Source organism: Stegodyphus dumicola, chromosome 6 (assembly GCF_044657685.1).
Source record: "Stegodyphus dumicola isolate Sdum_Otavi_A_Nest chromosome 6, ASM4465768v1".
NCBI classification, from domain to species: Eukaryota; Metazoa; Arthropoda; class Arachnida; order Araneae; family Eresidae; genus Stegodyphus; species Stegodyphus dumicola.
In genome coordinates, this window is record NC_140773.1 from 45077283 (window position 1) to 45090302 (window position 13020).

The 13020-nt window shown below is 31.0% G+C and overlaps 1 protein-coding gene across 1 annotated transcript in view; it reads left to right on the forward strand.

Moving 5' to 3' along the window:
* Window positions 1-3604: 3604 nt before the first annotated feature.
* amon (prohormone processing protease amontillado) overlaps window positions 3605-13020 on the forward strand; it is a 454317-nt gene continuing 444901 nt past the window's right edge. Inside the window, exon 1 of the mRNA XM_085818272.1 lies at window positions 3605-3986. Coding sequence (XP_085674398.1) covers window positions 3801-3986 — 186 coding nt within the window. The 5' untranslated portion in view covers window positions 3605-3800. The remainder of the gene's footprint in view (window positions 3987-13020) is intronic.

Consider the following 13020-nt stretch of genomic DNA (forward strand, 5'->3'; position numbering starts at 1 on the left):
ATAAAATCATAAAATTTCTAATTTAGTCTGCAAAATATTTTGGATGAATTTGCAGAATGTGTTCAACATGGTTATTAATTTTCTTTAAAACTAAATATGTGCTAAATAATGCTCATTAAATAAAATTCAATATCAAACAAGAAGTGAATATTTTTTTCGAGCAAAACGAGTTGATAACCTATAGATATCGCAGACTTTCTTCCAATACAAGAACTGCCTAGATCCTTTAAAAAGTCTGTCATAGAAAGTACTCTCTGGGAAAACCTTTTGCATATGTTTTGCCATACAAATAATAATCAAGAGTCGTTGCTGTTTCCATACACGTTTAAGTATTCATGCTTAGTTTGCGAAAAGGGGTAAGAGAAAATAAATTGCCATTACTGATTCTTGGGACTGATGTTTAAAACATGAAAAATGGCAGAGGTCGTATTTTGAATGTCAATGCCAATCTGATTTTGGGATTCCTAGTTAGGGCATGAAAAGTTCCATAATATCGTACGACAGTAGTCTGAAACCGTAAGTAAAAGCAATCAAAACAGTTTTCAAAATAAGATGTTGACATGTATTACAGATCACTTAGAGTGAGTGAAATTATAGTAATTTAAAAAGAAATTACTAGGTTTCTGAATTCTGTGAACCAAAGTTTGCTGAAATGAAAAATAATAAAATGTTCAATACGATTTTCTTCTGTTTTAAAATAAATGTGCAATCTTACAAAATCAAACCTATAACATTTAAGGGAAATTAGAAAACAAAGAAACATACGGATGTTATCAAACTATATAATACTGTAGAATATCATTGTAGTTGGTTTTTATTTTGTTTGCAGACAATAAAACATTTATAAAATAATTATAGAGAATTTCTGCACCGTTGTATAAGACACAAAGCACTAATTATACTAATGGTATGAAAATTGGTAAAATATATTTGCAACAAAATGTATCATTAAGAACTGTAATTTTTTTCTTATCACAGTAATGACATACTTTATTACTGTGATAAGCAAGCTTCAGTTTATAAAGTTAGAAAGGCCTTCAGGAAATATATGAAAAATTATATAAATAAAATTATAAATAATGTATGAGAAAATTAAATAAAATGAAACAGTAAATAAAAATAAAATTGCATTAATGACAAATAATTAATTAAATGATATCTTATTTAGAGCTCTGATTGGAATTACCATTTATTGACAGTCAAAGATTAATAAAAACCGATATCCGGCTGAGTTTAAGCCCAAGCGAAAAGGAATATATTAAAATAATTTCGATATTAAATAGAAAAAGGTCATTCTATATAAGGTATCCTAAATGAAGAAGCTATGACAAAAGGAAATGCTAGCAAACTTAAATTGTCTTCAGAGCGTGATTGTTTTTTTAAAAAAGAAAATGTCAGTATTTTAATCCTAGTGTTAGTAATGCAGTGATTGCTGGCGGAATATTCTAACAAAAATCGTCACCAAAGGAAAAAGAGTAAAAATGTTAAAAGATAATCATTTGAAAAATAAGTAATTCTTAAAAACGACATATTCTTTCCGTGCTGCAATATTGGCATAGCTAGAAAAATGAAGTTTTGAGATAAATATGTTTAACATATTCCTTGGTTTCAAATGTGGGAATCACAAGCTTAATCAACGGAATAGAGTGACCATTACTAAAAGCTTCATGGGGATTCTGTTAATAATAATTAAATATATGATTAAGTTAATAATATTTAATATTTATTTATTTATCTATTTTTACGATCCATTTATATATACAGGAAGGTCATAGCTTATAATAATAAAAAATTGAGACAAAAATTAAGTTTTATTAATACTGTTGTAGAATCCTTAGGTCGAAGCAGGTCTTTGGTTTGGCTTATTTGATAATGGCAAAGCAAGCTAGAGATATCTGTCTAATGGAAAGGATATCTTCGTGGAGGATTTCCTAAGAAAAAAGCTGCCTCGAATCCACCTTAAACACATTAAGAAAACCACAGGAAGGCCCATGTAGCCAGTCCTTTCGTAAAGATTCGAGCCAAAGTCGCACTATCATTGTTCAGCGATTTTAATGCTCGGCCACTGGTGGTTGACATTAGTTTTCAAACCAGGAAATGTGAATAATGTACAGTGCCTCGCCGGGACTCGAATTCCTGTCCATGCGATGCTAGTCAAACGTGGTTTGTAGTTATACAAAGAAAATGCTCTCTTAGGAGGGAGAAAAACTTTACTCTGTTACTAAAATGAGACTTGTACTAAAATGTCACTAAAGCGTAAATTGGCATTGTTAATATTTATCAAAAATTTTTGGCATGATCTGTGAGATTCTCTATATAAGTAAGGCTACCTGATGCAGACTGAGAGGTGTCAGTATTTTATACAATATACACAAGAAACTAGAGAATGCAACAGAGACACAACTACAATCTGCTAGCTCGATGCTGAACTATGCTGCTGTTGCAAGGAAGACGACTTTACAGTGTAGAAAAGAGTCATAACTCAAAATTCGTATTTTTAGAGTAGTGTCAGTACAGAAGCCACGAATGATATATGATACAAAACATTTTGTTTTGTCGAAATAATATTTGATATTGGAAAACTCATTAATAACAATTTTTTCATGCGTATATGGTTGTAATTCATGATGCTAGCTTCACACTAAAATATATTTTGGATGAAAAATAAGACAAATATAATTAAATGCATGTAAAAAATATCAGGTACAATTGTAAATAGTTGAATCATTAGTTTAAAAAACATTTAGCATTGTTAAAAATGTTGAATCTATTCTTGGAACAATCATGCACAATGAAAGATCAGTCAAACCATGCTTTTCAGATGTGTAAAATTTAATGATCAGACAAGAGTTTACTTTTGCACTGATACTAATAGTTAATAAAATGTAAAAGCTTTCCAGCATGAATTGCTTTCTTTGCTTTTTTTCTTTTGCACAAGATGCATTAAAAGAAATCTGTAACATTAAGTTTGCAACTTTAGTAAAGGGTTTCTCCGAGCGTTTCTGATAGATCTTATCTGACAGGCCAAACAAAAACATATGATAGTCAGTTTGATGATAATTATCGTTAAAAAGATAATTAGTTTGCATTTCATTTTGTGGAACAAATTTGCCAGGCATTACTGCAATGACCGTACGCAAGATAACAGATTGTGAAAGCTTTAATAAGGGCTCTGTGAAATTATTGTAATTCTAACAGCAAGTGTTATGAAAAGCTCAACAAGAAGAAATTGTATTAAAGAGGTTCAAGGGAACAATATTAACAAAAATTAATCAAAAATTATCTTAACAAACTTCTGAAAGCTTTTTTATTGCATCAGCTTAAAAATAGGGAAAATTTCTTGTTTATTTATGAAATGGGTGCATTAAGAGTTCGAATGCTCTTAATGTATTCCATCACAGGGGAACTTTTCGCCCCGATTGGCAGCTGAATACGATTTTAAGACACTAAAGCAGCGCCAAAGAAATCATACTCTCAAGCAGCGGGAAAAAAGATAAAAATACAAAATCAACTAAACCAGCAGATCGATGGAGGGAGAACTCAGAAACGAGTATCTCCGTGCGCCCGCGCACGACGTCACGACCCGCACGCTCACCGTCGAAACCCCTCCTCTTGCCATGTACAGAATGTAACCACCTTGCTCGAACTCTATCCTTTTACAGAGCGGAACCAACAGCGACAGGATCATCAAGCCTCAGCGAATCGGTTTCGAAACAATACTCTACCCAGCTGACGGTATCTGCGGCCGAGAGAGAATCTGAAGGCAACTACTTCCTCTGTGGCCATCCTTGCTGGTTCCTATGCTACCAGCAGTGCTTACATCATGGCTGTTGGTGCTTGCCACGGTCATGGTGATGTCTGGAGGAGATGTGGCCCGGGCTGAGGAAGTGTTCACCAACGCGTTCCTAGTCGAATTGAAAGACCGACACGGCAATGAGGTCGCCAATGAAGTCGCCAAGAGGAATGGTTTCACCAATATGGGACCGGTGAGTAGTAGTAAATTTATATTATCTTTCCACGGCATGTTTTCCATCGTGGTATTCCGATTCCGGATTGCTACATTTCATTTGGAGCATGTCAAACATAAGGAAAAAAACACGAAGAAAGGAATGCATGTCTTACAAGCTATATTAAAAATGTTATATATTACATATGATTATTATTGTTATTAAATTTATAATAATTGTTTTTAATTGCATTCATAATTACAGACAAAAATCTGGTCCTCATTATTTATGTGCTAATCTGCGATGGAAAAAGTAGTAAGAAAATAAAATGTGCAAATGTAATGCAGTAAACGTAAGAAAATTAAGATTTAAGACAGCAGACACATGTATTGATTTGCAGAACCTTTCTGTTTCGTTGATCTAATTTTTCAGAGCTAAAAGTTTTATTAAAGTTTAAAGAAGGGCTGAAAGTTTCAAACTAGCTCTAATCAATGGAAAGTACATTACTAATAATGCAGTTTTACCCAAGGAAACTGCAAAATATGAAATTTCGGAATCAGAGTAGAGACTTAATTATTTTACCATGTCGGTTATGCTTGTAAGTTTTCTTCAGCGATTTTGCACTCTTGTCTTGAATTTCTCTTACTTATAACTAATACTAAAACAGTTTTGCTAGGTATTTACGATTGTCAGATTTTTACTGCAGAGGTATAATTAACAAATGTAAAACGAATTTAGAAAAACTGTTTCGGTGAAGAATCAACTACTTCTTAAAAGTTATATCAAATAAGAAAGATATCTTTCAGTTATTAATTGACGTTGTTATTCAAGATGAATAAGTACATTTAGAAATTTTAAATAATTTCTTGCATTGAAAAACGGCGGCAAATACGTTCTCCATATGGACAGAAATAACACAATGTTTTAAATGTTAAATAATTGAAAAGGGGATGTTTAAAAATGCATCCGTATTTTGTCTGAAAGCTTTAAAATAGTAATTATTATATTTATAGAGCTTGCCGCCCTTTTAAGAGTTTAAAGGGCTGGTTACCGAACCACAATTTTCGTGTTTTTAATGTTATACGTATATATTTTAACAATAAATTTAGTCCTTAGAGAAATTTCTGTGTGACGAAAAATGTTGCAATGCACAATAAAGTAATATATTTTCTTGAAAAACTTTGAATATTAAGGAGCTGAAATACATCTGCATGTTATTTGCTATTAGAAAATATAAATATGGTATATTTTTCTGTCAGTAAATTAGCATATTGAGCCATCATCATCATATCTGTGTAATAAACGTTTGATTAATTATATTTATAAAATCTGCAAAATGTATGTAATGTTTTATAAAATATACATGTTAGTAGATTTCTTGACTGATAGGCATGTTAAGTAGGTAAAGTCAAAAAGAAGAATGCGGAAAGTTTTAAAAAATCAGAAATTAGAATATGTAAAATTTTAAAAAAGTTTTAAGACCATCTAAAAAGCCCCTTTGAACTTTTCTTAACCCCGAAACATTCTCAAACTGTTTATAATAATAAATTTGTCAGCATATGATTTCGTTTATTATAAAAACTGTATTATAAAGTGATTTTGGTCTTTCGCTTAGAAGGACCTAGGGAAAGGGCGAGCCGTATGTATTCACCGGAACGAAAAACTAAAATATATTAGGTGGTAATGAACCATCGTTTTGTCTTAAACTGAAGAGTAAAATTAATGATTATAGTGTTGAATGTTTTAAAAAATGAAACATTTCATGCGAGATGTTTAAATAAACATAAAAGTGTATTTTCCAAGTTGCAACTTAAGAGTTCTGTCTTGATAGTCTATCTAAAATATGAAACATCTGGTTAGTTTATTAAATCAAAATATGTAATATTGCTTCATCTAATATACACATTTCCGTTATTTGTCAGTCTTATGCTACTCTAGGCAACTTTGTGTTTCGTGGATATTTTAGACCAGATGGTTGTACATGAAAAGTTTTAAAATACGGGCGTTAGATCGAAAACGGAGCTTAATGCAAGGCTGATGGTTCTGTTGGAAGAAAGGGCGATGCTTTAAAGGGGAAACGAAAGCAATCCTCGTCGGTGGAGTGCTTTGCGAGCTGACTGCGTTACCTTTGGATCCGAGCTCGAATCCTGAAGATTGGTTTATTTGGTTGCAAATCACACGAGGAGGGGAGGCTGCTATCTGAGAAACTGGCTCATATCCACGTTACACATGGGTACAAATCACGAAAACGCCCATGTAGAAAGCCTGTTTGCGTGGAATCGAACTCAAGTCGAAATGCTAATATTCAGCGACTTCTATCACTCGGCAGTTGGTGGGACGAATCCTAAAAAACTCGAGTGGTTTTGTGACAGAGGATGAGAGCTAAGAGAACATTCTCTTGGAAAAAACTGGTAAACTGTGTCTTGAAGAATATTGGAACAGATCATTGCAAAGTCGTACAGGCACCTGCAGATGCCCAAAGCAACGTCAGTGACAGAGGCAATGCTGAGCTTTTGACCATGATAAACATTCGTGAACCTTCTTTGATGCTGTTATGAGACAGGTGAAATAAGTTTATTTAATTACAACAAGGACATGAAAAACTAAATAAATAACACAGTTCTTGGTTTATTATTTTATTTGATATCTGTAAATGCAGATTGATTTGCGGGCTTTAGTGTAGAATTGGGTGCCCCTTCGATTGGCGACATGTTTTAAAAAATTTGACGATGAAACCTCACTTCTGGTTACCACGATAGTTTTAACTTTGTTTTAGCTTCCCGATTTTATTTAAATGAAAATAGATTGATGTGTACATGAACATATTTAAGGCAGTGCGCAATGCCTAGTTTGTGCAATTCTAGGATGTTTTTTTAAGTAAAAATAGATCGATGTGTACATGGACACAGTTCTTATGCAATTCTTCGACTTCTTATTTTGGTTTTGTGTAGCGGCCATCTTGAAATTGTGTCTTCCTGGCGCCGATCTTGGCGTCAAAAAAGAATCGCCAATAAACAAGGGGCACCCATTTGTAAACTTTTACCGGTTTGCATTCTATAAATCCACTTTGACGAAACTGAAATGTTTTCGTTAATGCTTAGAGTATAATTATAAACGTAAATTTTAAAACAGTCGTGTTTATATCACTTATGTTTTCAAAATTCGAATTATGTATCATAAAACTTACAATTATTTAACTAGAACACAGATGGATATGAAATATTTGAATAATGAATAATTAAAATATAAATTTGTAAGCATTGAATGCTTATCTAATTTTAAAATGATTTTTAAATCGCATATCCATTAATTTTTATGACACACGTTTTAAAATTTTTATTTGCTCATTTTAAACAAACATTTTATACCTTTCTGATAATTAAATGTGGAAAACGACCTTTCAGTTTACTCTGCAGTTTTAATTATAAAAGATATTTTTAAAAATATGGGTTATGAGAATAAATACTCTTGACAAACAAAATAGCACTTCTCAGCTTTATCAAAGGTAACTCTTGCTAATTTTAAAATAAAGCAGAAGTTCAGTTATCTAGTTCAAGCAAAGCAACATTTTGTTTGATCCCAGTCTTTAGATTTGAATTGTTGGTTATATCATTTTATTCATTAGTTTACAAAATGTACATTTATATTCACTATTTTATAATTTCATAATACATTTTCTACAATACATTTAAATTTACAAAATGGCATTCCATGTCACTATAAACTATTTTGCATATGCTCTGAGTACGCCACTATAAATCTATGAGGACGTTTGCATCCGGATTACACTCAATCAAATGCTTACATCTAGGGAGGTCTACCTTATTCGTCATTACGTCTATACTTAAATATTATTGGTATGTTATTATTTCTGATACCAGTATAAATATCAGCCCACTAACTGACTGACTATAATTCAAGCAAAACTTCAACTGGGTACCAATTTCGAAAGCACAACTGGAATGTGCACAAGCGCAGGAAATCCCCATACTGCTGCTTTTACAGCAGCTTCAGGTAGGGAAGGATAATCTAGAGTTGTAGATGGCTTATTATTAAAATTTATAATAACTGGTACGCGTGTTTTTTCAGATAGAAGGCACAGAATGAGAACTTATGCAACAGGCTAAAATTTACTTTTTATTAGAGAAACTAGTCACGATCTTCAGCTAGGCAGCAATAGTTCGCGTACAGATGGTGAGAAGAATCCTTTTCCCCTTATCGTTCCGGCAATTCTGAAACAACCCTAACTACCTCGCTTAGGGGTTCATTATTATAAGGTGTAACTATTCTAATGAGGGTATTGAAAGTAAAATCTTTGTTAAAAAGATAAAGAGAGTATATTTAGCAGAAAGGTTTTGAAATCAGCCTATATTGGCGCCTATTTACAGACGTACAGAGTTGGAATGCTTGTTCGCAAACGATGATGCGAACAATCCCTTATTGATTATAGTCCCAAACAAAGCATAAGTATTTGCAAACCTGTTTCAAATTAGTTGTACTTCATCATTTTGCTTTTATTCATTCTCAAAAAAGATTAAAGATAAGACAGCTGCTGTCGATCTGATCTGTAGATTGCCCAAATCTTAGTTTATACGATACAAATCTGTTCCTTTCTTATAAAAATGATGACAATGACATTCTAAACACTTTCATCCCCAAACCATGTTAGCATATGAAGACTCTAAGTGGTTGATAACATAGAAATGCATATTGTAAAGCACTGGACGTAACTTAAATCATCAAAATGCGTCAGTCAGTTTGTACCAAATTAAATAGAATTAGATTCCATGCAAGTGATTTAAATCTATTGGTAAAAAAATGCTTGTATTTATAAAAAATGTTTTTGTAGGTAAACATAATGGTGACGATTGCGTTTTTACATTCTTTATGAGTTCGGATTCGCTCAACATATGGTTTGTCACTTCGTAAATGGCGATAATTCTTTAAGGACAACTGGAAAACGTATAATAAAAATATTTAGAAATTTCCCAATACGAAGAAGAAGAAGGAGAAAGACGGTGAGAAATCCGAAACAGGTGATTTGACACATGTCAAATTACTTGTTAGGATTACTCATCGGCTTACAAATAATTGGTAGTTAAATATATCGTATAAGAGGCTTGATATTTGCTTTGAGACATAAAAGGTGACTAGAGATTAAAGTGGTAACGAAGCATTTATTAAATTTGTGGAAACGAAGAAGGAATGATGGAAGGATTATTTCCGGAGTAACATATTGCAGTTTTAAAACTCTGATATCCTAAGGGCTATAAGGTATTTCTCCCGAATTCTTCGCATTTCGCATTACTTCATGGTGTGGTGGTCTGCACGCCGGGAGCATATTTCAGAGGTCCGCGGTTCAATTCCCGGCGAAGACGTTGTTAAGTTTTCACTTCTCTTCCTTCCAAAAATAATTCTAATGTCTCTACCAGGGCCATTGAACAATATTCACAGCCTTTTGTCACTCTTACAATAAGAAATATTTAAATATTTGTGATGGCTAGAATGGATCGTGTTGTAACCAATATCGTAATAGACCAGCATTTGTAAAGACGAAACATGAATCTCCTTTTCTCTACTATTTACAATTCAACAGCTTTGGAAAGAGTTTGAATCTGCTAAAAAATGCAAAATAAAATTACTTATATAGAGAGGAAGGTTAAAATACATTTAGGAAAATAAATATTTTAATTTTTGACATCATATGATGCTAATTGTGAAAACATGAGCTCTGTTCCTTACACACATAATATATAAATATATCTAGATATGTATGTATACATCCATTTATCGATCTACCAGTTTATCTATCTGTTTATTTATCTGCTGGTCTTTTTAAGATTCTGTCAACCCACCTGTTTACATATTTATATACTTACGTATGTGTATTATTGTATACTTACGTATGTGTGTGTGTGTATTTCAGAATATTTTAAATATAGCATAAATTCCTAAAAAAAAAAACTAGATTGAATTTCCTAGAAATAAACAATAACTAGAAGTTAACCACATCAGATTAATTAGATTATGGTAAAGCTAGCGAAGTCTAAACATGGTTTTCATTGATGATGTTTTAACCCCCAGGAGTTATACACTTAAAATTCCATTTCGAAGGATGGCTTTCACATTCGTTACAAATGAAATTGTTTGCAGGATCCTGATCAGTCTGATTTTGGGTTGGTTGTATATTGAAAGTAAAGTAGTCGTTGTGTTTATTCACTTATATTTAGAAAAGTTTATAAAAATATATATGCTTAACGAAATTATAAAAATACAAATTTAAATAGCGTAAATATTCACAGAAATACATAAAGTTAACTATTAAATTGCGTAGTTAGCCACAGAGGTTTTCTGAAAAATTTTAAAATACCAAATTCCAAATGAATTATTCTAACATTAATTATGTTATAGATTTTGATAAGTATCATTTTATAAGTTTTATCGCTTTCTTTGCGTCTATTAAAAAAGGACTCACTGCTAACATAACAATGCTGAAAAATTAGTTTTATGATGCTTTTCTTGCGCAAACTTTAGTTAAAACGTAAGCTGAAATAAAAATTTTTCTTCAAACATGAATTATATCTATATTTATATCTGTATTAATCTATCAACAATTATAGATAATTATTGTAATGTATGTTTTCATTTCCTGTTGCATAAACATGCAATAAATTTCTGAGAAATAATAAAAGAGAAGCGTCACAAAATAAAAGCTTCTTTTGTGTGTTCAGTAATATTTAGGAATATTTTAGTTAGTTATTTATTTTGATTTGCAGACATACTCAGAATTTATTATTGTACCTGACGCAAGAAAATAATGGACAATGTGTTGCAGTCTTTTTGGGATACTATCACATACCTGTAAAACGTCTTTCACTGCATATTCCACAGGACTGCAGTGAAAGCCTAAGCGTTCCAGCATTTCTGATCCCTTGAGAGAACAAAAATGCAAAACAATTAAAAAAGTAAAATAAAATGAAACACAATTAAAAAAAGTAAAGTAAAACAAAATAAAATAAAAATAAATAAAATAAACACATTAGTTTCTTTTTTGCAAGGCATTTTAGTGATAATAGAGAAATCAATAAGGATACAGCAAAATTCCTCTGAAATTTCTTACGATGAAACAAGGTGCTGTAAATCATCAATAAAAGAAATATTTAATGTAGTGAAAATAAAGGCTCAGAAAAAAGCTTAATATAGCATTTTAATAAGATATTCTCGATAATTTCAAATGCATATTTAACTCTTATTTGCATATAAATGATAATATGTATTCAAGACGAAATAGTTTTTATATCCTGTTCAAAATTTTATTATTTATAGTATTTTTTCTTGAATTTCCATCAATATTTCACTCTTCAGAACTCGTTTCAGAACAATGTTTCACTCTTCAGTTTCGATACTCATAATATTTTGTTTGAAGCACCTATGCAGGATGTTACACAAACTGCTGGCCACACTGACTAGTAAAAGTTTATGAAAAGTTTGCCTGTTGTTATGACTGTGATCATTGTGATCAGGAATTTTATGCTTAATTTTTACTGTAATAATACTTCATCATCATTATTGCAGATTTTAATTTTACATTTGTTTTAGAACTAAAATACAATATTAGTCATAACAATCTCGACCTTTCCCATCCTAATATTTAAAATTATATTAATATAACTTACTTCTTTGACATTTTGTACATATATAAATATATATACACTTATTTAATGGTAATTTTAATTTAAATTTTTTATTTTAATATTTAAATATCATGTACTTATTGTTCGAGACTCTTTCATGTCGTGATAACTGCAAGCGTTTTGAGCATGGACGGAGGAGGGTAAAGATTGAATATTATTTTTCAGTTTTCTATTATAATTTACTTTTTAGTATTTATGTTATTTTTATCTTTAAATGCTCAAAAGATCAAGCGGAAAGAAATATGATTCAGTCTTCTAGGATTATTCAGGTTTTAATGTTTCAGATTATTAATCCTTGAGAATTACTACCCCTTGAGAAAATATGAATAATCTAAAATGTATTTTATAATTTTAATATTATTTATAAGTTCAATTAAATTTAAAAAAATTCGAAAATAGTATGGGATCATCTTAATGTTTCTTTTATGTTTTTAAAATTTAATAGGTTTAGTTGAATACAATTGTAGGATTTTCCTAGGATGGTTTAATATACTTCTGCTAAAGTATTAAGTTTTTGATATATTTAGTTATATGTATTGGAAATATATGTACATATATAATAGTATAGTATTTACGTCATTTAATTATTGTTCATATGGAATGCTTTCAACATACGTACCTCATATATGAGACGCTGTTAGATAAAGGCCTTAATTCTTTTATTATACCGGGGTTTCACAAACAGGACAAACGTAAATTGTGTGTCTCGTATGTGAAAACCAGAAACATTCAGTTGTCACATATGTGAAGGTATTTTATATTAGGACAGATTAGTAACTGAATTGTCAGCTCTCCAGTACTAAAGGAATAGTATGATTCATTAATTATTAAAAACAAATATACATATAGATTTCCAAAGTTGAAAAATTCCATCATTTTGACCACCTTTGTTTCTTAGTATTTAACGTCATCTGTAGCCGCCGAAAAACGCCGGTTTATTTGATGTAAAAAGCCATTTAAATTTGCGATAATTTATGGTTAATTCGCTAAATCACAGCTGAAATATCAGTTATTTAATACGTGTGAAATGAAACGGTTAACAGTTTTATAACATGTATTTATTTTATTGGGTACAAAAATTATCGTTTCTTTATTCACTCATGTTTGTTTCAAGTCAAAAGAAAAAAAGTACATAGAAGAAAAGGAAATTTTAAATGAAAACTGTCTTTATATCGTTTAAATATTTAAACCGTAAAGCTTTACAACCGTTTGCTTTGGAGCAGTGGAATCAGAAAATGAGTCAAATGTGTAGTTGTTTTCGGTTCTGAGCAACGTTGAGATGAGATTTCTTTCCATAGGATATAATTATCACAATCATATTATTAGGTAGTAATGAAATAACTCAAAGTATGGCACCAAGAAAAAGCTTAGAAAATTTA